Source organism: Lithobates pipiens, unplaced genomic scaffold (genome assembly GCF_037356315.1).
Source record: "Lithobates pipiens isolate NorthernLeopardFrog02 unplaced genomic scaffold, aLitPip1_a1.2 Scaffold_8, whole genome shotgun sequence".
Classification (NCBI taxonomy): Eukaryota; Metazoa; Chordata; class Amphibia; order Anura; family Ranidae; genus Lithobates; species Lithobates pipiens.
The window spans coordinates 83,235,515-83,262,267 of NW_027507903.1; the positions used below are offsets into that span (position 1 = coordinate 83,235,515).

Here is a 26,753-nt window from a genome sequence, read left to right on the forward strand (position 1 = left end):
CTGTGCTGTGCTGGAGGCACACACAACTTCCAATAACTCCAGCAAATGACAATCGGGCTCAAATAGAGAACAGCTTTGTAGGTGTATATAGTGGTATGTACTGGGTACAGAGCACGCAGACAGCACACACTAACACTACTGACTGTAAGCTCTATTATTAAAGCTAGATCACTAGCTATATAGGTGAGGTGAATATAGTGGTGTATACTGCGGTCAGGGCACAGACAGTAACCACTACACAAGAGCAAAATAGTAAATCAGCCAAAAACGATTGGTGTGTAACTGTGTTGAAGGTACACAGAACACCCACTGCTTCAGATGCTAACAAACACTACACGAGGCCGCCTGAAAGGCAGCTTTATATAGTGTGGGGCGTGCACTACACAGTCTGAGCTATGATTGGCCACAGGCAGGATGCCTGTGGCCAACCATTGCTCTCCTCGCTACTGGCGCTGCGATTGGCCAAGCATGCGGGGTCACAGTGCATGCTTGGCCAATCGTGAGACAGCAATGCATTGCGCCATCGCAGTGCATTGTGGGCCACACGAATTTTGCCGCGAACGGCCCAAACGTTCGGAATTCGGCGAACGCACGAACGACAGATGTTCGAGTCGAACATGCGTTCGACCCGAACACGAAGCTCATCCCTATTCGCGAAGTGTAAACCCATTTTTACAAAAAAAATTAAAAACCCTAAAATTTACATTTTTAAATAAGTTTGTTTTTTTGTTGAGCTATTTTGGGCGGCAGGTTGGACACCCCTTGTGTCTTTTCAGGCAGGCATCTTCTATACTAGCTCTCCATTAGTGATGAAAATAACCCTGGATCAAGCATATGCAACTTAAAGTAGTCTCTTCTCCAGACTGAGACATGGTGTACTGACTGAGCTGGTTTTTTTCCCTGTTTCACAGTCCATAACAGGTAAAGCTGATTATGGTAGACTGCTAAGTATACAGCATTGCATGCAGTAGGTACATTTTTGCCTTTTATGTTGTGTACTCTTAAAATCTGTCAAGATAGAAATATGGGGGCTTCCAAGCCTGGCCGTTCCTACTGAAAACTATATTTGGCTGGATGCAGACCTGACTATTGGTTTCAATACTTTCTAAATCATTGGCCCCAAACTGGTTGGGAGATAAGAAGCTATGCCTTTTCTCTGATTTCCTGATCCACAAGGGTCAGCTTGACCCTTTTTTTAAAAGGTTAGTGGTGGCAGCCCACTTTTTCTTATTACAGGTTTACTTTAATACATCAGCAAGGCAGTACGGTGAAACCCGAATAATTGAAACTATACAGATTATAAAGGCTTTTATTGATAGAAGAACATGACTTTACTAGAATAGGCTAGGTATACAGGTAGACTGCCTTAAGCGATAGTTGATCTCGTTATCGTGTTACAGTTTGTGCATCCTTTTTATATATGTTTATATTAACTGTTTGTGTCTGAGCTTTACTAAAACTGACTTTACATGCCATGAACCTAGAGTCAAGAAAGCAACAAAGAACAGAACAATAAAACAAAGGCAAGCATGAAAGACATCCAGGAACAACTTGAACGTAGCATGGAAGAAAACTTGGTTCTTCGTGGGAAACTAGGGGAGAGTGAGAAAGAATTAAGAAAACATCTAGAAGAGTAAGATTTTCTTTCTGTTAAACATGATGACATTTTTGTAATGTAATGTCTGGTTTTCCCAGGGTTTTGTATGACATTTGTACTTTATTTTTTCATTTGCGTCAGGTGTACTAATTGACAAATGTACTGGGAAGCTCAGGTGTTTAGCCATCAAAGGAATACCTTAAAGTAGACCTGTTACATTTTTATCAAACGGCACAGGAAGGCTTCTAAAATATTTTTTTTGCTTGTAGTTACTACTGTGATAATTATGAAGCAGTATGTGAGCAGTAGAGTCAGTACTTAGCAGAAGTAATTTTTTTTTTTTAATCTTTAGACACATTCATTTTTAAATATTTATTTTACATGCCTGTCTAGCTGATGCTAAACATACTTTAACTTGCAAATATCCCACAGACTGGATTTTTCTTTTCTTATATGCGGCATGAAGATATTTTGCAGAGCAATTCTTAGTTGAATGTACCATGTTTAAAAAAAGCCACCGTTACCCCAAATTGAATTAAGTGAAAACCAGATGAAATGATTACAGAAAAAAAAGTACTAATCGTATTTAGTACCTGATTTAAAAAAAAAAAATGAAAAAAAAATATCGGTACTCATTTTATTTGATTATTGATGAGTTGCAGAAGGGTACCAGTTAAACCACTGGTTAGTTCAACTGTATCACTGGATGACAAACAGTACCATAATTTTATGACATTTGAGGGCATCACCAGGATCTGAAATCTCTATGCATGAGAATGTTCACCATTTCGATGTGTTTAAGATGGTCATGTCAGCCAAACCGACCAACATCTGTTATGTCTACTGCTTAAATTACAAAGGATATAATGCACATATAGGGAATATAATATGCTCAGTTGGCACTTCATCCAAGATGAGCATAAATGGCAAAAAAGAGAGGAAAAAAGACTTGAAAGTACCAAATATAGCCCAGAGAAAAAGGTAAATACACAACCTCCATAACATGCAGAGAATATGAATGATAACACCAAAACTTTTCTTTCACTCGTGGTTAGTGTTTGGCTGAAGCCATTTATTACCAATCAACTGTTTACTCTTTTTAAATCAAAATGGCATTAGAAACTACCCAAATGACCCTAATTAAAAGTTTACATACCGCAGTGCTTAATACTGTGTATTGCCCCCTTTAACATAAATGACAGCTTGAAGTCTTTTGTGGTATTTGTGGTCGAGGCTCTTTATCTTCTCAGATGGTAAAGCTGCCCGTTCCTCTTGACAAAAAGCCTACAGTTCCTGTAAATTCTTGGGCTGTCTTGCATGAACTGCACGTTTTGAGATCTCCCCAGAGTGGCTCAATGATATTGAGGTCAGGAGACTGAGATGGCCACTCCAGAACCTTCACTTTATTCTGCTGTAGCCAATGACAGGTTGACTTGGCCTTGTGTTTTGGATCATTGCCATGTTGGAATGTCCAAACATCCCATGTGCAGCTTCCTGGCTAATGAATACAAATGTTCCTCCAGTATTTTTGTTGATAATATACTGCATTCATCTTGCCAACAATTTTGACCAATTTTCCTGTGCCTTTTGTAGCTCACACATCCCCAAAACAAAAGTGATCCACCTCCGTACTTTTCATCGTAGGCCTTGTTGACTTCTCTCCAAATGTAGCGTTTATAGTTGTGTCCAAAAAGCAAAATTTTGGTCTCATCACTCCAAATGACTTTGTGCCAGAAGGTTTGAGGCTTGTCTCTGTGCTGTTTGGCGTATTGTAAGCTGGATACTTTGTGGCATTTGCGTAGTGATGGCTTTCTTCTGGAGACTCGACCATGCAGTCCATCTTTCTTCAATTGCCTCCTTATTGTGCATCTTGAAACAGCCATACCACACGTTTTCAGAGAGTCCTGTATTTCACTTGAAGTTATTTGTGGGTTTTTCTTTGCATCCCGAAAAATGTACCTGGCAGTTGTGGCTGAAATTTTAGTTGGTCTACCTGACCGTGGTTTGGTTTCAACAGAACCTCTCACTTTCCACTTCTTGATTAGAGTTTGAACACTGCTGATTGGCATTCTCAATTCCTTGGATATCTTTTTATATCCCTTTCCTGTTTTATAAAGTTCAACTACCTTTTCCTGCAGATCCTTTGACAATTCTTTTGTTTTCCCCATTACACTCTCTAACCCACGTCTAGTCTACAACCGACTGAGCGTCTACCTCGCTGATAATAGCCTTCTTGATCCCCTTTAGTTTGGATTTCATCCTCAACACTCCACAGAAACTGCTCTCCTAAAACTAACAAACAATCTACTAATGGCCAAAACCAATCAACACTATTCTGTTCTCCTACTCATAGACCTCTCTGCTGCCTTTAGTATGGTTGACCATCCCCTCCTCCCAAAACTCCACGCCTTTGGTCTCAGTGACTGTACTCTTCGCTGGTTTTCTTCCTACTTATCCAACTGCACCATTAGCGTTTCTTACAACTCTACTTCCTCCTCTCCTCTTCCTTTCTCAGTTGGGGTCCCCCAAGGTTCTGTTCTTGGACCTCTCCTTTTCAATCTACACCTCCTCCCTGGGTCAGCTGATAGCCTCCCATGGCTTCTAATATCACCTCTATGCTGACGACACCCAAATCTATTTCTCTCCCCCTCAGCTCACTCCCTCTGTCTCCTCACGTATCACTAATTTACTATCAGATATATCAGTCTGGATGTCACACCACTTCCTCAAACTCAATTTATCCAAAACCAAACTTATAATTTTTCCTCCCCCATATGCCCCTTCCTCTGATCTATCTGTCAAAATTGATGGCACAACTATAAGCCCATCCCCACATGCCAAGGTTCTAGGTGTAGTCCTGGACTCTGAACTCTCCTTTAAGCAACACATCCAATCACTGTCCAAATCTTGCCGCAACATCTCCAAAATAGGCCCCTTTCTAACCAATGACACAACAAAGCTCTTAATTCATCAGTCGTCTCGACTACTGCAACTAGGCTTACCTCTACATAGTCTATCACCTCTTCCATCCATCATGAATGCTGCTGCCACACTCATCCACCTTACCAGTCGCTTTGTGTCTGCTACTCCATTCTGTCAATCATCCACGATTTCGCCCCCAGCTACATCAGTAGCCTAGTCTCTAAATGCCAACCTACTTGTTTTCTCTCGGTCGCTCAAGACCACATGCTCTCTAGCTCCCTTGTCACCTCCTCCCATACTCGCCTCCAGGACTTTTCCAAAGCCTTCCCAAATCCTATGGAATGGCCTACCCCAATCTGTCCGCTTATCGCCTACTTTATTAGCTTTTAGACGATCCCTGAAAACCTTTCTCTTCAGAGAAGCCTACCCACACCTAACAACTGTATTTTCATTTTCTCCATCAGCTCATTCCCCACGGTTATTACCTTTTGTTTCCACTTGAACCTCCCATCTAGATTGTAACGAGCAGGGCCCTCTGATCCCTCCTGTATTAATTTGTATTGTAAGTGTACTGTCTGCCCTCATGTTGTAAAGTGCTGCGCAAACTGTTGGTGCTATATAAATCCTGACTAATAATGACTCAGAATCCAGAAACGTCAGTGCAGCACTGGATGAAAGATGCAAGGGCCTGTCAGGAGTCCAGAAACGCATTGACCTTTTATACACCCTATAATTAGAAGCAAACAGATCACAAGTGAGGCTGGTAACCTTTAATAGCCATTCAAACCCCTTTTGTGTCAACTTGTGTGCATGTTATCAGGCCAGAATCGCCAGGGTATGTAAACTTTTGATCAGGGTCATTTGGGTAGTTTCTGTTGCCATTATTTAAAAAGAAGTAAACACAGCTAAATTGATCATAAATGGCTTCACCCAAACACTAACCACAAGTGAAAGAAAAATGTTTTTGAGTTATCATTCATATTCTCTGAAAAATGGCCAAGAAATCATAAAGTCTGCCGTGGTTTGTAAACCTATGAGCACAACTGTATATATAGTATAATATATATATATATATATATATATATATATATATATATATATATATATATATATATATATATACAGGATACACTATATTACAAAAAGTATTGGTGCACCTGCCTTTACACGCACATGAACTTTAATGGCATCCCAGTCTTAGTCCGTAGGGTTTATAATTGAGTTGGCCCACCCCTTGCAGCTATAACAGCTTCCACTCTTCTGGGAAGGCTGTCCACAAGGTTTAGAAGTTTATCTATGGGAATGTTTGACTATTCTTCCAGAAGCGCATTTGTGAGGTCAGACACTGATGTGGGCGAGAAGGCCTGGCTCATAGTCTCTTCTCTAATTCATCCTAAAGGTGTTCTATCAGGTTGAGGTGCAGGCCAGTCAAGTCCCCTCACAACAAACTCGCTCATCCATGTCTTTATGGACCTTGCTTTGTGCACTGGTGCGCATTCATGTTGGAACAGGAATGGGCCATCCCCAAATTGTTTTCATAAAGTTGGGAGAATGAAATTGTCCAAAACGTCTTTATATGCTGACACCTTAAGAGTTACCTTCACTGGAACTAAGGTGCCAAGCCCAACCCCTGAAAAACGACCCCACACCATAATTCCCCTCTACCAAATTATTTGGACCAGTACATCAGAAATCGGATGTAATGTCTTCAGATATGGCATGGATATACATATTGCATACGAATTTCATTGCACTTGCATTATTTTTCTGGCTTCAGCCAAAACGTAGTAAAGCTAGTGCCTAGTAGATGCAGTCCTGAAGCAGTAATAATAATATGTAGAATCTGATTTCCTCCCATTTACTGTGCATTATGATGCAAGACTCTTCCAAGCCCTTGTACACACGGTCGGACATTCCGATGGACAATGTCCGATAGGACCGTGTTGTCGGATAATCCGACAGTGTGTGGATCGGACTGTTTCCGTCAGAGTATCTGACGGACCAAGTTTTCGCCCTTGTACACACGGTCGGACATTCTGACAACCAACGGATTTTGTCCGACGGATTTTGTCCGAAACTGTTGCATACACACAGTCGGACAAAGTTGTCAGAAAATCTGATCGTACTTAACGTGATGACATCCATCGGAATGTCCGATCGTGTGTACAAGGGCTTCCAGCTGGGCTATAAAATTTTGGGACAACCTGATCTGATCGGGCTTTGTCCGATCATGTGTAGAGAATTCCGATCGGACAAAGTGCCACGCATGCTCAGATCAAATTCCTAGACCAAAGCTATTGGCTACTAGCCTGAACGTAGTCCCGTCCTAACGCAATAACGTCATCACGTTAAGTACGATCGGATTTTCGGACAACTTTGTCCGACTGTGTGTATGTAACGGTTTCGGACAAAATCCACTGGACAAAATCCGTGGGCTAAAGCAAAGTACTGTGGAATCCCCTTTGAGGGAAATATTTTTGGATTCGTAAATTAAACAAAAAAAAAAGTATTCCTAAAAAAGTGGAAGACCTTAAGAAACCTGTTTCAACCCTGCAGGGAACATGACATTTATTTATTTTATTTTTTTTGAGTCAAGCAGCCTCTGGAGAGAAAAGTGTGAATTCAATAATGGTAAAGTCAAATGAAGGATAAGTATTTAAGCCACTTGTCAACAAGAACCAATGATCTCAAGTTTTCAGTTAAGAAAGTTGAGCACTCTCATTGTCCATTTTATTGGGGTGTAGATTGTTTTATTTTGTTTTTCCAAGGCTCCTTCACAGATACAGGGAATACAAATAAGCCTGCTTGCTGAATAACATGAGTTCTCAAACATCAGACAACTCCTTGATTAGAAGGGTTTCCTTCTACGGAATAAAGCAAATGTGATTTATTTATTTTTTCCTGGATTGAAGAGATAGTTGCCTAGAAATAAATGTTCCAGCCCTCCCCGAAACCTTTACCCTGCCTATACTTTAAGGATCAGACTGATCAGAAAGATTCTACCCCCCTCCTGATCTTAAAAAAGCATTTCCTTGATTCGGTGCAGAAAGTTCTCTGCTCAAGCCGACAGCTCTCAAACCCCCCCCCCCCCCCCCCCCCAAAAAAAAAAAACAGGCAACCTGCCAAGTTTTTCACAACATCGCTAAAGAGAAACATTGTAACGCATAGTTCTTTTAGATCAAAGGGATGAACTTCTGTCTGTAAATGAGTAGTTGCTTTTTGACACTTGTTGCTTACAAGTTAAAATCTATTTTTTTTTGCTCGAAAATTACTTGGAACCCCCAAACACACACACACACATACAGTGTGTATATATATGTATATGTATATATATATATATATATATATATATATATATATATATATATATATATATATTATCATTCTAACTTTTTTTTAGCAGACACCCTAGAGAATAAAATGGTGGTTGTTGCAATATTTTATGTCAGGCTGTATTTGTGCAGCGGTCTTTCAAACGCAATTTTTTTGGGGAAAATTGTCAGCTTTAGCTGACAATTGTACAGTCGTGCGGCATGGCTCCCAAACAAAATTGACGTCCCTTTTTCCCCACAAATAGAGCTTTCTTTTGGTGGTATTTGATCACCTCTGCGGTTTTTATTTTTTGGTGCTATAAACAAAAAAAGAACGACAATTTTGAAAAAAATGCATTATTTTTTACATTTTGCTATAATAAATATCCTCCAAAAATATATTAAAAAAAACATTTTTTCCCCTCAGTTTAGGCCGATACGTATTCTTCTACATAGGTAAAAAAAAAATCGCAATAAGTTTTTATTGATTGGTTTGCGCAAAAGTTATAGTGTTTACAAAATAGGGGATAGTTTTATGGCATTTTTATTAATATTTTTTTTTTTACTAGCAGTGGCGGCGATCAGCAATTTTTATCGTGACTGCAACATTACGGCAGACACATCGGACATTTTTGACACATTTTTGGGACCATTGTCATTTATATAGCAATCAGTGCTATACAAATGCACTGATTCCTGTGTAAATGACACTGGCAGTGAATGGGGTTAACCACTAGGGGCAGTGTAGGGGTTAAGTATGTCCTGGGGAGTGATTCTAACTGTGGGGGGCGTGGCTATGTGTGACACATCACTGATCTCTGCTCAAATCACAGGGAGCAGAGATCAGTGACGCTGTCACTAGACAGAATGGGGAGATGCTTGTGTACATTAGTATCTCCCCGTTCATCCTCCCCATGAGGCAATCATGGGTATCCCTGCGGCGATTGCGTCGGCGGGACCCACGACCCGACTCATGGAGCTTGCTGCGGGCACGCCCGCAGGCCGTCTCTTAAAGGGCCACGTACAGGTACGTTACTTTGCTTGTACGAGCCCTTCTGCCGACGTATATTGGCGTGAGGCGGTCAGCAAGCAGTTAAGTTTTCCAAGCAGGCATTTCTCAGTTCAAAATATTGTTACTGTTTTTTACTTATTGTAATCATGCATACAAAAAAAGGTATCTCACAAAAGCAAATGCAGCACCCCTTGTGTGCTTATTGATAGCTAAGATAAACAGCCATTAAAAACTTTGATAACTACAAGGAACAAACTCCCTATTGCTAAAGACTACTTTTCAATGTCACAGAGAAAAGAAACTCTTATTAAGAACCAGGGTGGATTTGATTTAAATCAAGTTGATTTAAATCATTATTTAAATTGCTAGTAAAGAGGCTTGATTTAAATCAACTCGATTTAAATCATAATTTTTAAAGAGCAGCGGCTCCTCCTCTGACCCGCTGTTGACTTACCGACAGTCCCATTCACTTTAATGGGATGGCTGGTGATGCGGCAGTGACACAACAAGGTGAGGCACATGGCAGCAGCAGGTGAGTGGATGCCCACTAACAGGCGCTGCCATAATGGATCCGAAATGACAGGTGCTCTTTAAATGTAAGGACTTATTCTTGCTGGTAGTTGGAATCTCTTTAATATTTGCAAACACAATTAAGGTTTCCTAATTAGAATATTAAGCAGTCAGGTTAGTAAAGCAGCGATATCAGAACCGATTCAATCATACAGTTTGTAGTGTACATAGATTTTAAAAACAATGGGATAAAGGAATATTCCTGAACTTTGTTTTATCTCATGGGTACTGTGAAATTATGTGAATGCATCAATGCAGTGCATGTTATCTCAGCTTGCAGAGCTTGGATTCATTGAATGCGTTTACCAAAAATGTAAATATTGCAGAATATACAGCCTCATGCTACATAACTAAGCTCCATTTTCTGCTAAATAAACTAAATTATTACTGTATCTATCTTAAATAGAAAACTATCTTTAGATTTTTATTCCAAAAGCATTTTATTAAAATAAATTTGCTAAAAATAAAAATAAAATCGATTAAAATAAAATCAATTTTAAATGAAAAAAAAAATCAGATTTTTTTTTATTGGGGGGGGGGGATTTTTTAAAAGAAAATCATTGATTTACATCCACCCTGCTAAGAACCCACTTAACTAGAGTTTTGTTCTTTGGCAGATGCCTCAAATGAACAGGTTTTCAGAACAGCTACTTAGTCCAATCATCATCCTTTAACAAAAATGTTTGCACTCACAACATGTCAAGCAATGCTTCAAGATTTTGTCCCTCCCTAAGATGGGAGATAATTCTTGCTTTGGTGTGCTGGAACGTGGTTGGGGTAAAAAAACAAGATTACCTCTTTTCTTAGGTCAACTTTTTTTTCTTTTATTCCTTTTTTATGTGTATTGAATTGGGCGTCTGTCTTGGTAGTTTTCATCTTTTGCCAAATAACCACGAAGGCGCCTTTTTGTTTATTTTGTTCTGGCAAGCGTCTTGCACATGCACTGTAAGTTACAAAATACTGTGAGAAGACTTTATTGGTTTTGCAGCATTTGTTTTCTCCTTGACAGATTATTTGAGTTGAAGATGGAGCAGGAGCAGTATCAGACGGAAATTAGAGACCTGCAGGAGCAGCTGTCAGAAATGCATGATGAATTGGACAATGCAAAGCACTCTGTTGATGATGGAGAAAGGGAGGATTTGATAGAGGTCAGTTTTGTAGTGTTGCATTAATGCTGCTGCTATTTATTACATTTAAAATATATTTTAATTTACATACCCGGGCCCTACGGATGCTATAATGGGGAAAAAGAAACCACGTGGACTGGCATACTACTATGTATAATTCTTCATAATTGCACACATGCTTATCAGTTTGATGGATGCGTATCAACATACTTAAAGGAAAACTCCAGGGGGAAAATGATGAATACGCAGGTTGAATACATATATTTACTATTTTTCCTGCCGAAAGGCTTTGTCCAGCTAGTCTTGCAATTTTATAAACACGCCTGACACATTGCCTTGCCAGGCAGCTAATACAACGATTTACTGGTTCAGCAATTCAGCTTCCTTTTATCACCTCGGTGCCTCCAGCCTGCTCATTGGACAATTGATCAGGAATACGGAGTCAGGAAATAGTACAGTGATCTTCCGGGCAGTGCAGCATGGCTGAAGAGTGTAAATCATAAGAGTGAACAATTACAAACCTTGTGTTGGGTAACACTGTATCTATTCACTTGGTCCAAACTTTTCATTTTAGAAATGATCTTTTTAGATGTGTTTTGGATCACAGTGGTATTTTTGGACCAAAAGTACAGAGAAATATTAACTTCTAACTACCATTTTTTGTATAAAATCAGATCCCTGCGCAAATCAAAAATCAAGTTACATTTTTATTTCCTATACTGTCGTAATTGCTATTTTGGCATGCTAGGAAAACCTAGATTTTATGTTTTGTTTTTGTTTGGTAATGTGGATCTGTTGCCTAGGCCATATGAAGGCAGTCATTTTGTGTCAACTAATATTTAGCTGTTTTTTTTTTGTTTTTGTTTTTTTAATAGTTATATCTCAATAATGATCATTTTTAAGGATGATTAACCATTTGACAACTGGGCACTTAAACCCCCTTCCTAACTAGCCCAATTTTCAGCTTTCGGTGCTCTCACATTTTGAATGACAATTACTCAGTCATGCAACACTGTACCCATATGAAATTTTTGTCCCTTTTTTTCATACAAATAGACACCGCTGGGTTTTTTATTTTTTGCACTATGAATCAAAAAAGGAAAATTTGGTAAAAAAAAAAAAAAATCTTTGTTTCTATTAAAACTTATTGGCAGAGTATTGGCAAAGTATTGCAGGGTATTGGCAGAGTATGGCACATTATGGCAGAGTATTGCAGAGTATTGCACAGTATGGGCACAGAGCAGTGCTGTGGGCACTACAGATCCAGGCAACAGCGCTGCTAAAAACTATCTCTCCCCCTCTCCCCTCGCACTGTACAGATCGGTACAGAGAGGGGAGGGAGGAACCGGCGATTTTTTTACAAGTGATCGCTCCGTCATTTGACGAGCGTTCACGTGGTAAACGGCCGCTACAAGCGGGCATTTACCGCGATCCATGATGCGCCGGGTCTTCTGGACCCGGCGGTCACAGATGTTTGCGGGAGCGCACCCCAGGGGGCACACGAGAGCAACAATAAGCCGACTGCGCTGTAGCTGTCTTTTGGCTATGGCCCGGTCGACAGGTGGTTAGAGAAGAATTCTGGTAATGGCATTTTAGATGTAGTTACCTGGTCCAGCTTGGACCAATATACAGTAACTATGCATTTACTATACCCGTGGGATCCCCCTAGAACAGCCTTTTTCAACCAGGATGCCTTCAGGTTTCTTCAGGGGTGCCTTGGAAATTGCCCAAAATCGTATACAAACCAGTGTGTATGTCACGCCTACCGTTTAGTTGCACAAAGCCACAGGTTTTCATTGTGCACCATTGCAACCTTCAAGGCTGTCTGCATCCAAACAACCATGATGTCATCTTTTGATAAGGAGGATGTTGGGCACCTGCACAACATCTTTGTTTGACCCTCCCCTGTCCCCTCTCTATCAGCTCTGGGGTCACATTAGCTGAATGAGAAAGAAACTGAGAGAGAAGAGAAACATTGGAATACTAGTCAGCACCAGTGTGAAAATATATATATTTGCTTTGTAAGTAAATCACCTCTAACGTTGGGTGTCCTACGTGTGTGGCTGTTGCTGCGTTACGTAAAGCTTAGTTTCATTGTTTACATTTTTGAATGGGCGCCTTAAGATTGTGGAGGATTTTAAAGGGTACCTTGACTGAAAAAGATTGAGAAACACTGCTCTAGAATCTGGAAATCCCTGTAGTAAGTTCTGCTACTACAGTTATCTCCAATAGATAACACAGGAGATGCTTGCCATGGGTACCACTCCTCTGGTGTATGCATAATTCCAAGCTGGACCAATGTAACTACAGTATGTATAAACTGCCATATCTGGAATTCTTCTTTAATCAAGTTGTATTTCAAGTTTGTTTTTTGATTCTATACTCTAAATGGGAAGTAGTGCTACTGCAGTTTTTATGTTTTTTTGAGCTGCACTGGCTGAATATCAGCTTTTATTGAGTTCTCACCTGCTGCTACCAAATATCCTTTTTATCATGTTAATAATTTTGCTATTATTTCTTTTTGCTAATTACCAAATTTAAGCAATGTGTGTTTTGGCTATATTGTATTAAACTCAGCAGTCCAAAGAACTGGAATAGGTCCAGTCATAGGAGAATTTTAACCTCTAGCGTCCACACTATATACCCGAATGACGGCCACCGCGCGGACCTGAATTTCCGGGAGGCCGTCATATGACGGCCTCCCCTTTGCACATGCCACGCGCGCCCCTTGTGATCACCGAGTCACTGAGATTCGGGTGATCACAGATCCGAGTAAGGGGCCGATCCCGGCCCCTTACCACATGATCAGCTGTCAGCCAATGATGTAAACAAAAGCTCGGTAATCATTTTCTTTTTTTTTTCTCCTCACGCTGACAGCATGAGGAGAAAAAAAAGCTTATCACCGGCTTATGTTCAAGGGACATCGGTCCCAAAGAGGAAGAGGCAATTCTGCCTCATCTGTGCCACAACTACCCCCTGCCAGTGCCACCTATCAATGCCCACAAGTGCCACCTATCAATGCCCACCAGTGGTGCCAATCAGTGCCACCTAGCAGTGCTGCCTATCAGTGTAACCAACCAGTGCTGATCAGTGCCCATCATTGCCACCCATCAGTGCCCATCACTGCCACCTATTGGTGCCCATCAGTGCCGCCTCATCAGCATACATCAATGAGGGAGAACAATTACCTGTTTGCAAAATTTTATAACAAAATCTAAAAAAATATATAAAAATCTTTTTAAAAAATTCAGTCTTTTTAAAGTTTGTGTTTAAAAAAAAAATTAAAACCACAGAGTTGGTCAAATACCAGCTCTATTTGTGGGGAAAAAATGATAATGATCATTTGGGTACAGTGTTGTATGACCACGCAATTGTCATTCAAAGTGCATCAGCGCTGAAAGCTGAAAATTGGTCTGGACAGGAGGGGGGTTTAAGTGCCCAGTAAGCAAGTGGTTAAATAACGAGTAGTGCATTTTGGTATTACCGCAGGCTTAATAGCCTTCTGGGGAAGAACCATGAAGCAAGGATTTTTGTATTAGAAAGCTGCAGATGTATCATTGGCCACAACCACTGCACTTGTTTTACTAGTGTATAGTAACAATACAAGCATCTGCATGTTGTGAGCACATTTATTTTACCCTTATGTCCATACCTAAGCCACAGCATGTAATGAAAAAAGTGTAGTAGGGTGCAACCAAAAAGCTTCAGTGATAATCTGAAAGAGTGGTGGGATGTAAAGCTTTTCAAATATAGCTATCTTTTTCATCTACACATACCAAATGGTGACTGTTCTGAAAGAATTAATAATCTGGTCCCTTGTTATTACGGGTTCCATCATGTTTAGTAAATATGGTCCATCTGATTGTATTTCTCAGGAACTCATGCACATGAAACAAGGAGTTCAAGAGTTGCTAATGGCAAAAGAAGAACAAGAAGATCTATTAAGGAAGCGAGAACGAGAACTCACTGCTTTAAAGGGAGCACTTAAAGAAGAGGTGTCAACTCATGATCAGGAAATTGATAAGCTAAAAGAACAATATGAAAAAGAACTGAAAAAGATGAGAGAGAGTCTTCAAGAGACAATGGAGGTAAATTACATAGTAACTAATTGAGCTCTACGGTTTTAAGTGCTTTGTTACAACTATGAGGATAGCTTGCAGGTCATCAGTGGACAAATGACTTGTAGGCATATCAGAGGCCATTCTCAGGGCAACAAAAACATAAATGACTTTGAGTTTTTAAGTCTCCCATTAAATCTCTTAAATACTGTATTTCCTCACCATCTGAAAATATTTAAAACAAAAATCCAGAATATTTAAAAAAAATATATTATTATGAAAGACCACTCTGATAACTGTTTTAATGCTAGCTAAATACGACACAGCTGTTTTTCAGAAATGTTATCATGCTAGTCATACATACTGCAATTCAATCTACTTCCATCCCTACCATGTAGAGAAGAATGAACTGGTGATTTGTTGGGTTGCATGAACAATCTAAACTTTTTTTTGGGGATGTTTTAAAATATTTCTATTACGTGCAAAAGGGACCTGGTTGCTCAAACAAACTTGCGTTAAAAAAAATGTACCTTGAAATAAGTAACGTCCCTCACCTGTTGCCCCTGTGGCCAAAAACTGCTCTAATGCTTTAAAAGAAATTCTTGCTTGGAAATTCTTCAGAATCACGCATGTCCCCTACTGCTCTTTCAAATTCCCACTGACCCCCTACTTCAGCACCGGATACTTTTGGCGAGAGGAGCCACTGAGTGCATGGGTGCATGTGGGGCTCTTTGCAGAGTGATATTTGCTGGTGCAAGCTGAAGGAGATGTTCAGGTAAGTATTCACTTGCTTCTTTGAAGGTTCAGCTTTTTTTTCTTTTTTTTTCTAAGCAAGTATGCATTAAGTAACTCTTAAGTCACCAGTGGCTCCCTTATGTTTCTGATAGATTTACTTTAAGAAAAGGTGTACATAGTTTTAAGTTCCTTAGCATGCCATTATAAGCACTCACTGGTAGTGTTTGCAAGGGTGTTGCTTTTCAGATGTCAAATACGCTTTTTGTACCTTTATCTTGTGTACTTAAAAATGGCAGGTTTATAGACTGAAGTTCTATAAAGGTGAAGCTTTATGAACTGGGTGAGTCTTTTGTAAGCTCTTCTTGACTTTTTAGTGACTTGATTATTTAACCATAGAAAATTTACAAATTCTTGATGGATAGAAAATATTTTAACAAATCTGCTTTTAAATAAAAAAAGACAATAAGGGTTTGATGTGTAAATACGATTTTACAGGTACAAGCACTGCACAAACTGTTGGTGCTATATAAATCCTGTATAATATAATAAAAAAAAGCCCTGCTCTGTTGCATAGATTTTCCTTGTGCAGGGACTGTTGAACTCTCTCTAATAATAAAAAAAATAACTTATGTAAATGGATCCATGTTCTCTATAAAGTACTTTACAATATGTTGCCTTGTGGCTGGGATGGCTGGCTGTATAACATCCATGCCGGTATGATGGGGATCCTGAGGGATTTTCCATTGGGAATAGACACCAGAGGGTTCCTGGGCAGTGGAGGCTTGGAGTAATGGCCCAAGGAAGGATTCTGAGGGACCCAGTGCCTCCAAATTTGGGCAGTGCTTCCTGGTTTAGCCTAGGAAGGCACAGAGCCCATGGGGTTAAGCACCCCCTGGGGGTGGTATCCTGCATGTGCGCTGAGCATCACTATGGGTTTGGGACCCCACTGTGGGAAATGGCACTCAGCCACAACACTAAAGCTTTTTGCACAATGTCTCATGAGCTAGGCCTTTTTTTTCCCGAGACTGGGGCAATTTTTGTTATCAGGCAGCAATGTCTAGCCATTTATGGCCATTGAGTTCTTTCTTCCCCTGCCTTTGGGGTAGGTCTCTATTCGGGATTGCCTCCCATCTAGTACTTGTTGGCCCACTATGGCTGACTATGAGGAGTGGGGTCCACTGGGCCTTTTGGTTAGGTGGCTTAGCATGCCTTTCCCCTGTCAGAAGTCTTTCTCCTGGGGGGTCAGGGTGGGGCCTTCCTCTTCTAGAAGGGGGCTTTTGACACACCCTTGTGCACTTTTTTTTATGTGTGTGTTCACATGCATTCTTTTCTACACTTTGCTGTTTGTTTTTTGCACACTGCCATGCCCTGGCATAAAATAATAATTTTATTTTTGGGAAATGTGATTTTTATTTTTTTAAATATAGGTGCTAGATGTGTGTCTATAAACAGTCTTTAAATATATCCCTAATGTTAGACTGTCTGTACAACATTTTGTCAACCATTAATTTTTTTTAATTATAAACTGCAATTTTGTTCTACAGCTTTTCTTACTAACACTATAATACATAGATATTCTATAAATCAGGTCTCTTGTACAAAAGCACCCAAGTCCCTGCAACAACATTTCTGACATATTTCTCCTAGATAGAAAGCCTAAGTGCTGCAAACAGCCACATATGGACATGAATTGCTATGCATGGCTGTACACCATTATATGCTGGAGTTCATGTAAACAGGAGTATAACATATGCAAAAAAGATAAAATTAAAATTTTTTTGCATACACCTGTACGCTGTTCTTATGAGGCCTACATTTTTGTGAAAAATTAATTCTCAGCATGCAAGTACTTGGAATTATAATTTATTCCTATTAAATCTTGTTTTTTGGTTGCGGTTTGTTGAAAAGAAGGATTGTTACTTTTATTAAAAAATATAACATAGTAAACCACCGCTTAGATAAGATCAGGAAATTGTCATCTGGAAAGTCTCAAGTTTTAAGCCATCAGGAAGTCCAATAAAGCCATCAAAGCCACATTCCACAAATACTTTGTTTTCCATAAATACCTGGCATTTCTGTTCATGCCAATTCCAACAAATTGGACTGCTCTTTATTGTGCTCAGTCACAGCCGACCTTACTGTTGGAAGCTTGTTGAAATAGAAGCCTGATACTTATATAGGTAAAGCATCAGGTTTCTGAGCTATTTCATTAACCGACTCGGTGGATAGAGTGACCAATATTTGTTTCGTTTTTTGACATGCAAACACATGTATAGGATGAACTATTTGGCCTGATCAAACATCAAGTGTTGTGAAGGGAAGGCATTGGCAGAATGCCATCCAGTATGGTAGAGCATTTGATATTTGCCTGTAGAGCCCAACCTAGCCACTTCAGCCTCAGTGATGTACCCTTACATTGAAGGGATTATACCGGGATGATGGCTGCAGCAACAGTAAACATCCCGGTTACTTTTTTTCAGCCGGTAATGCTCTTTTATGTAAAAGCAATCATAGCGACTAACTAACTAGCCACTGAGTTGCTTTTACAGGGGGCACGAGGAGAGTTCCCCCCCACCACCACCTTCCACGGGTGTGGGCACTTTTAAAGTGTGATATGTTTGGTATCCATTTACTCGGCATGTCCTCATCTTTTTATATTTGTATGCAATTAATTTCATGAAAGTGTATTTTTTCCAAACAATTTGCATTAAAAAAAAAAAAAAAAAAAATACCGCGTGACATAAAAGTTTGCAAACTTTTAATTTTCTGGGGCCTCTGCTTAAAAAAAAAAAAATGTTATATGTAATAATCCACAATATATATGTTAGAATTGGCCGGGAGATGAACTGACTAGAGACATAATACCACTCCTCCGAGCTGAAACTTGTCACTCGTGTTTCTGCAGGAATACCTTTTTTTTTTTTGTTTTAAGTTTTTTACACTTGCTAGTTTAAATGTCAAGGAGGACAATTTCAGTGACTTGGTCTGAACAATATACATTTGAATGTTTGAATATTTCTATGGCCACAGGATTTCATCATTTTAAAATAATGATTATTATAAAATAATAATAATAATTATTATAAAAGATGAACTCGAATGGCTGAGCATTGGGCATCCATTAGAGTCCGATTCATTAATGTTTGCATCCAAAATTCAGAAATGTTCAATTGGAAATAATGTGTGAATCTTGTGTGAAAACATTGATAAATCGACCCCTCAGTGTTTGCTGTTTACCCTATAGCTCTATGAATTGAAGGGTGCTTTGGCATGGAGAAATTCAGTCGGTGAATAGATTTTTTTGTCCTTCTACCTACCACATACCCACATTGTTGAATTAATCTAATAACAGTCCTTTCCCAGCAAGAAACGGGTTTGGTTCAAGGAAATCATCAGCACAGTTGACAGTCTTATGAAACATCTCCATCAGCTTTTATATAGCCCCATTCTGTTTTTTTATTTGATTTATTAATGATTATCCACCCACTCTTAAAATTACTAAAGATATTAACATTATCATAGCAGAGCATGTCCCAAAATTGTATAATATTTGTCAGTTGTTAATGAACAATTGGAGGGATCCCCGGCAAGCGGATTCCCTATAATACTGGGTTGTCTGCTAACCTGTTACTTTAACCTGTGCCTCTTTCACTCACCATTGTGAACAGCTAGTTGTGAGGAAGGTTCCTAACTGGTCGCGTTCTTCTCTCATCAGATTAATAATGTATGTTTCCTCTATGAGGAAGATCTAGTTCCTTGACTGAATTTAGCTACGGAGAGCTTTGTTGTAGTACAGAATGTGCTATGTTTTATTGTTTGTATTCTTCTTTTATTATTATTATTATTATTATTATTATTATTATTATTATTTTATTCAATTTTTTAAAAGTAAAGCCTTTAAAAAATATAAAAATGGGTCTACTGGTTTTGCCCTTTGCCCTTTTTGTATAAATCGTAAGTACATAAGATTGTTCTTCTGTAATACTCTAATTATGAACAAAGGACACATCCGCTGCATTGTCATTGGTTGTAACACTGACTGCTAGGTTGTAAGCCATGTTAAGAATTCTGCCCATCCAAAAACACAATAGCCCATTCATATTTGTTTGCACGTGTATATCTGTTGAAAGAATAGCTGTTTTGTTGATGTTGAAGACTTTTCCATTTCCAAGTTGGTCTTGTTAGTTTCTCTTTTGAATGTTGTGACTTTAATCTAAATGTTGGATTTACAATTTCTAAAGAACGCCGTGTTACTACAACAACATGTAATGAGCTAATCTTTTCAGCTCCCCTCTCAAGGTTTCTGATTTTGACCTAATAATTCCCAGGAATTAGGATGCTTTGTAGACTTTCTGAGAAATGGACCATGTCAGCAACTCGTTGCTGATTATCTGCCTGAGAAAAGGGGACTTTGATTGTATTTTGTCGGGCAATGTGACCTTCTCTGTGGGCTCATTGTGTTAACTAAGGAATTACTGGTGACTCTATTGGACATTAATTAAAATTGAAAAGTGCCATTTATATGTGGGGTGCATTTTAAAGGGAATCTATAAACCTATAAAGATGTATGCAAATGTTTTTATCCACTTAATACAAGGAATGTAATTAATAAGTGTTTGTGTTTAAAATAATATCTTTTTGTGAAATGACTAAATATATATGTGCATGGGGGGCAGCCATATTATTTTATTCTTTTTGAAGGCACTGATCTTTGCTTAGAAGTACTACACAGTGGTTTTGCTTAACCTTTTCGCTCCTAAGGGTAAAACAAATCTTAATGTCTGAGCACAATTTTGCAACTTTGACATGTGTTATCAATACTGTACATATCACCACAACTACTTTGTGCATCCAGGTGGATTATACATTGTTTTTTCAGGACCAATTGGGCTTTCATTTGGTGGTAAATGGTAATGGATATCTCCTGATTTGTTTTTTTATTATCATAGGAAAACTGGCCCAAAACAGTATTTTTTTTTTTTTAATTTGGCTATATTTCGTTCTACTCCCATAACCTTCCACCAAAGAACAACCCAAAATAAATTCTCCTGCTCATGACGATCGCAGTGAAACCACATATATGTATGCTATTTGTTTGTACCTGTAGTACAGCCCAGAAACAATAGTGCGCGTTTGCTTTTTTTTATCCTACCTAAAACACACTGACACTGATTTAAAAAAAAAATACTGGCCCTTACCTTGACCTTTGACCCTGGCCTTGACCCAAATGCTAACCCTGGCACTGTTCTAGATAAAACCTTGATCTAGGTATCTACAGGCATACCCCACTTTTAAGTACACAATGGGGTTTATTTACTAAAGCTGGAAAGTGCAAAATTAGGCTCACTTCTGCATAGAAACCAATGAGCTTGTAACCCCAGCTTGTTCAATTACACTTTGGTAATAAAACCTGGAAGCTCATTGGTTTCTATGCAGAAGTGAGCCTGATTTCGCACTTTCCAGCTTTAGTAAATAAACCCCATTGTATACTTAAAAGTGGGGTATGCTGTATTATTTTATTTTTTTTACACACTTATTTTTTCTCTCTCTCCTCCATTCACAGTAAGAGAAAGCAGGGGTGGGCTTCATAGTGACTGATCACTATGATAGCCAATCAGAGGCTATCACAGTGATCCGGTGAGTTTCGGGTCCCAATCGTCAGCACGGGCCTGGGGATCTTGGGGAGACCCTGTCTCTGTTCTGGGAGCACACTGCATGGCTCGCTCCCAGCACACAGGAAGATACGCAAATATGCGGCCCCACGGTAAAAAGCCCAGTCCAGGTACATACTTACCTTGTGCCAAGTTCAGCTTGAAGCTGTAAGTTCAATGAAAGTCCTTTTTATCTAAAACAACTCTCAAGAGTTTGAGCATGAGAAGTCATTTACATTACATACCTTTACTGCTCTGCCTTGTTGAATAGTTGGATGAACGTGAGCCATTTTTCTAAATGCTATGATAGCTTTCAAAGTAGGCATTCTACTATGCAAACCTGTTTTTCTACATTATGAATGTGTTACATTGTAGTAAATCAAACCTCTTTCCACACAAGAACTCAGACTGCAGAGTGCTGGGATTCAGTATTGACTTGCAAAGATAAACTGAAATGTACAGAATATAACTGGGTACTAACATTTATCAGTAAAGTTGAGCCAAGGAAAATCTGATTGCCTCTTTGGGGATCAGATAGGAATTTTTTGCCCTGCTATATAAAAATAGATCATGCTTTGCTGAGGTTTTTCGCCTCCTGTATAATAATAATAATAATAATCAACTGTGGGTAAGGGATTGTATTTATTTATTAATTTTTTTTTTTTTTTCTTGAACTAGATGTTTTTTTTTTTTCAACATGACTAACTATGTAACTATGTAACACGGCTCACCTAAAATTTCTCTAAAGCAGAACTAAACTTTTTCAATCAAGATTAAGTATTTTTATTTTTTTTTATGATGCAAGCGTATTTTTTTACATTTCTTCTGTTGCTTTCTGGTTCTGGCCTAGACCAAATGATGTAAGACATCCCCAGAGCATTCATTGTAACTTTTTTTTTTTTCTTATGAAGGAAGGAATGAGAGACTTTCTCAGCTATGCACACCCTCCTACCTGCATGATTGAGCGACGTAAAGTTAGTAAATGCTAAATGAGTCCTCTGCCCTTATTCAAGATGACCATCACTAGAAATGCTAGAGGACTGTTTTTTTTTTTTTTTTTTTTTTTTTAAGTGATTTCTCATCAAAATAAAGAATGGAGAAATGGATGGATGGGAGAGTTCTCTTTTGAATATTAGAAATTGGTCAAATAGCATTTTTAGTTTGTGGTGCTCTGATACCGTTAAATCCCACTTTAAATGTATCATAGTGGTTTGCAAATCTTGCTATTGTAAAACATCCTTCAACATTAAGGAGAATGTGTCCAACTACTACTAACCATGGCAAGACCCATTTACCACAGTTAATACACATCCTCGGTAAACCCTGCAACACACTTGTATAGAGGTCAGTGATGAGGAAGCTTGCTGAGGGATTGGCAACTTTTATATTATTCGCCCTTTAGTAGTCAGGGGATGCAGAGGCAAAGCTGCTACTTGAGAAAGCTAATACATGTAGTTAATAAAAATGTTCTTGCATTGCTGCTGGTTCCTCTGTATAAGCAACAAGTTAGTGTAGAAATATAGGTTCTGACACTGCTGACCTGTTTTGGAAAGTGAATTCTTCAATGCTGTTATTCTTAAATGCCTCAATATGCATTGATGGCAGAAGATCAGCAACAAGTATAAAGCTGATGATGTCAGAGGTCCTATCCTTCATACTTGTTTTAGATCAGTGACTCATTAAAGTGGAACTTTAGATAATTTTATTTTTTTTAAATTGCTAGGAGATAGAGATTTTGAGCAGAGGCAACTTTGTAAGTCTCTTCTACTAAAAAAACCCTTTCCCCTCTCTTAGTATTTAAAAAAAAAAAAAAGTTTACACTGCATGGGGCCCATGCATAGTGCGGTGTACCCAGCTCATCCCTGGAATCTATAAAGCCTCGTACACACGATCGATTGTATGAAGGACTTAGTCCGTCATACAATCCTATGGACAATCCGGCGTACATTCTACTGAACGGACTTGGCCACACACGGATACACAAAGAGTCCGACGAAAGCTTGCGCGATGACGTACAGCACGTACGACGGGACTAGAAATAGGAAGTCCCTGACACAGCAAAGCACCCTTTGGGCTCCTTCTGCTGACTTTGCGTTAGTGGAAGTTTGGTTAGAGACGATTCGCGCTTTTCAGACTTCAGCTTAATTTGTCCGTTTTTTTTATTTATTCTCGAATTGGAATATTAATCATAAGATGAGGATGAATAAAGACATTTGTGATAACTCTGTGTGAATATAAGCAGCAAAGCAACTTCACTTTTCTCGCATTATGAAGAAGAAAAGAATGTGCTATATTAAAAGATCACAAAATTAGCAGCATGACGAATATGCTAGCTTCAATACGAACACTAGTTTTACAAGACAGAACGCTTCCGCCCTGTAAATCCTTTCTGGGCATGCGCCATTCTTAGTCAGTCGGACTAGCATACTGACGACCGTATTGTCCGCTGAAACCAAAGTACGACGGGAAGATTGGTGTGTACTCCGGACTTCACGCTGAAAAAGTCCGCTGAAGCCCACACACGAGCGGATTGTCCGTTGAAATGTGTTTCAACGGACTAAGTACGTCATACAATTCGATCGTGTGTACGCAGCATAAGATGTCAGAAATGCAGCCAGGTAATGGGGACAATGCAATTCCTAAGCATGATCAGGGGTTACATCAGAAGCCACCACCCAAATGGTGGAGATGAATGATGTTTGACCAACATGACTCTTGGAGAAGACGAAGCAGCAAGGGACAGGCTTGATCTGTCATCACTGGGGGAGTAGGTAACTATAGTTCCTCTAGAAGTAGTCAAGGAAGGATGATAATGACAGCCCAGAGTGTTACAAAGCTCTGGTCCTCACTGTTTCAACCAAGTCTCAAAGTGAAAGTAAGGCTTTGTTCACACTGGCATTAGGAATAGGTGTTTAAGGTGTGTTTTTACCATTTCATGAAAACCTAGCAAAGCAATGTGTTACAATGTATTATTATATGGACAGCAGATAGAACTGTTCACACTTAAAAAAAACATGCAAGTTTTGCTTTGTTGTGCAGCAAAAACAATGCCGCATGCAGAGTTTGGAAGGCATTGAAGCTCGTCAACTGCTTCCATTCAAGTCTATGGTAATGGGATGTAAAAGCACGTTTTATAGTGCTTTTGACAATCATTTATAAAATATCAGTGAGGTGGGAAAAAAACACTACCCCCTCAATAAGGTGCATTGGTTGACTTTCGTACTAGCATTTGAATTTTTTTTCAAGTGTAAATTCAGCCTAAAAGCATAAGCTGCAGTCCGCACCCTTTAGCCACAACTGACTAAGGTGTTTCACCCCGACTGGACGTAATCATAGAGACCTATATGATTACGCCTCATCCGGGTGAAACATGTCATACGGGCAAGGACTGCAGCTGAAACTTTTACTTTCATTTTGAGACTTGGCTCATACACATAGGAGTTGATTTTCTTAAGGCAAATGGACTGTGCAGTTTTCAAGTGCAGTTGATCCAGAGCTTAGTAAATGAGGTAAAGGTTCACTTTGTAAAGCATACCTAATAACATGCAAGGAAAATAAAAAAAATTAAATTTTTGCTTGCACATGATTAGATGATAGAAGTCGGCAGCATTTTCTAATTAACTAAGCTTTTGAGCAGCTGCACCTGCAATGTGCACAGTCTGTTTGCTTTTAGTAAATCAACCTAATAGTGTGTGGCCCAGGGCTTTGTATCACTGTGGATAGACAGAGCAGGACATGCACCTTGAGGGACCAGCACCTGGATAACAGAGCGAGCCGGTGGGATGGTATGCAGGAGGCAGGGGCATATGTACAGGGGTCACTATAGGGACCCGGCCCCATGCTCACCTTGACAGGAGAGGTGGCAGGGACAGTATATAGAGGAGCCGATCCCCTCCATTTTCCTCCTGCAGCCTTTCAGTGGCTACAGGAGGAAAATGGAGGGACTTGGTTCCTCTACATGCTGCCCCGCCGCCCCTCCTATCAACCTCCTACTGCCCCGAGCTCCTGTGTACTCCCCCACCCCCTCATCCCCCCACAGTACTGCCGGGTTCCTGGTGTACACAACTGTGGGGGGGGGGGGCGCGTGGCAAGGAGTCAGGGGGCCCTTTATGTTTTTTTGCATCGGGGCCAGGAAGGTTCTAGTTACGTCTCTGGCAGGAGGCTTTGAGCAGTGACCATATCTGTCAAAGAATGGTGGCTTTTTACGATCATGACAAGTTAGGGAAAATATGTTGCTGTTATCTTAATATGTTTAAAAGTACACCCTTCTTAACTGGTGACATTTAGTGCTTGGTAGAATGTCTGTCTGTGTTTTTTTTTTTTTTCTTTTTTTTGCCACAGATCATAGTCCTAAATAATAGGAATTTCACACCACCCATAGCAGCACCTTCAAGTCTAGTTGAAAATGGCTTGGATACAGACGAGAAAATAAACTCTTTTTTTGAGAGATCATCTGGCTTCACTCTCCCTATAGACGCTCGTCCTTTGCCAACAAAGAGCAGTCACCACCGGAGTGCTTACTAATTAGTAACGTTCAGTGTAATTTCAGTAAAAGATGAATTGGCTGATTAAATATCCTTCATGTCATGCCTCTGAAACAGACAGTCATCTGGCAGCAGAATCGTCACTTTCATCGTTTATAAAGAATACAAGAAGTTTGAAGTAACAATCATCTCCAGCTAGTCTTGAAATTGCAGGGGGTGGGGATTAAAATGGCACCAATTCTGCATCGGTGTCGAAACTGGTGAATAACTTCATTGACCTATTCATTAGCATATTTTATACAAGTTATTTTATCTTTCTGCTCAGTGAAGATGAACAATGATTTATTGACTCCCCATAGGAATGTACTGGCCTCTGATATACTATACACCCACAATGGAGTTTCTTCACAGTAGACAATCTTTTGAAAAAAAAAATGGGGTCCTGTCAATATGGTTGTCATGCCAAGTTAACGATTCATAAAAGCACAATTTTTCAGAGACCGTTCTCACAGCACAAATATGCATTTATGTTTGAGAAGTAGAACTATAGTATAAGTAAAGAAAACAATTATAACAATACGAAGGGGTGGGTTTATAGTGCGCAGTAGAGAATGGTCATATGCATGCATATAGAAGTGATGTGTGGGAACTTTGTTTAAACTCATTCTAACTTGAAAATAAGTCTTGATTATAGCATTTAATATATTCCCTTCAATCCAGAAATAAAGTAGAGCTATAGGCAAAACGTTTTATTTTATTTTGGATGGAAGGATGGTTATAACCCCTGTTGGTTTATTTTTCGCCATCTAAACCCCACTAGGGAGATTTACTTCCTGTCCCATAGCCAAAAACAGGAAGTAAAGGGAAATGCCTGCAAATTCAAGGAATCGCTTGGGGACCCTCATGCCATCAGAACTAGTGTCCCCATTGGAAGGTTTCCCCTTTATTACTTTTCTGGGGAAAACCCCAAAGTTAGGATTTTCTTTTACTTTCATTTTCGATGATAATAGTAAACAGGACGAATTGAGAGGATGAATCTCCCGGGGCACAGACAGCAATAAAAACTGACAGGTGTTCTAAACCATCTCCACTTTATCCAAAACTGAAGAAATAGTTTTGCTTTTAATTATACTTTAACCATACTATGATGAATAAATGAAGTTTGCATGTTCTCCCTGTACTTGTGTGGGTTTCCTCCAGGTACTCTAGTTTCCTCCCACACTCCAAAGGCCTGCTGATAGGTTCATTGGCTTCTGTCTAAATTGGCTCTAGTATGTGCATGTATG

At 39.4% G+C, this 26,753-nt stretch overlaps 1 protein-coding gene across 3 annotated transcripts in view; it reads left to right on the forward strand.

Annotated features, from left to right (window-relative positions):
• Positions 1-26,753, forward strand: part of CGNL1 (cingulin like 1) — a 164,642-nt gene that overhangs the window by 68,726 nt on the left and 69,163 nt on the right. For all 3 annotated transcript variants that reach the window (XM_077472210.1, XM_077472212.1, XM_077472211.1), the window contains exons 6-8: positions 1,485-1,633; positions 10,422-10,560; positions 14,415-14,627. In XM_077472210.1, coding sequence (XP_077328336.1) covers positions 1,485-1,633; positions 10,422-10,560; positions 14,415-14,627 — 501 coding nt within the window. The remainder of the gene's footprint in view (positions 1-1,484; positions 1,634-10,421; positions 10,561-14,414; positions 14,628-26,753) is intronic.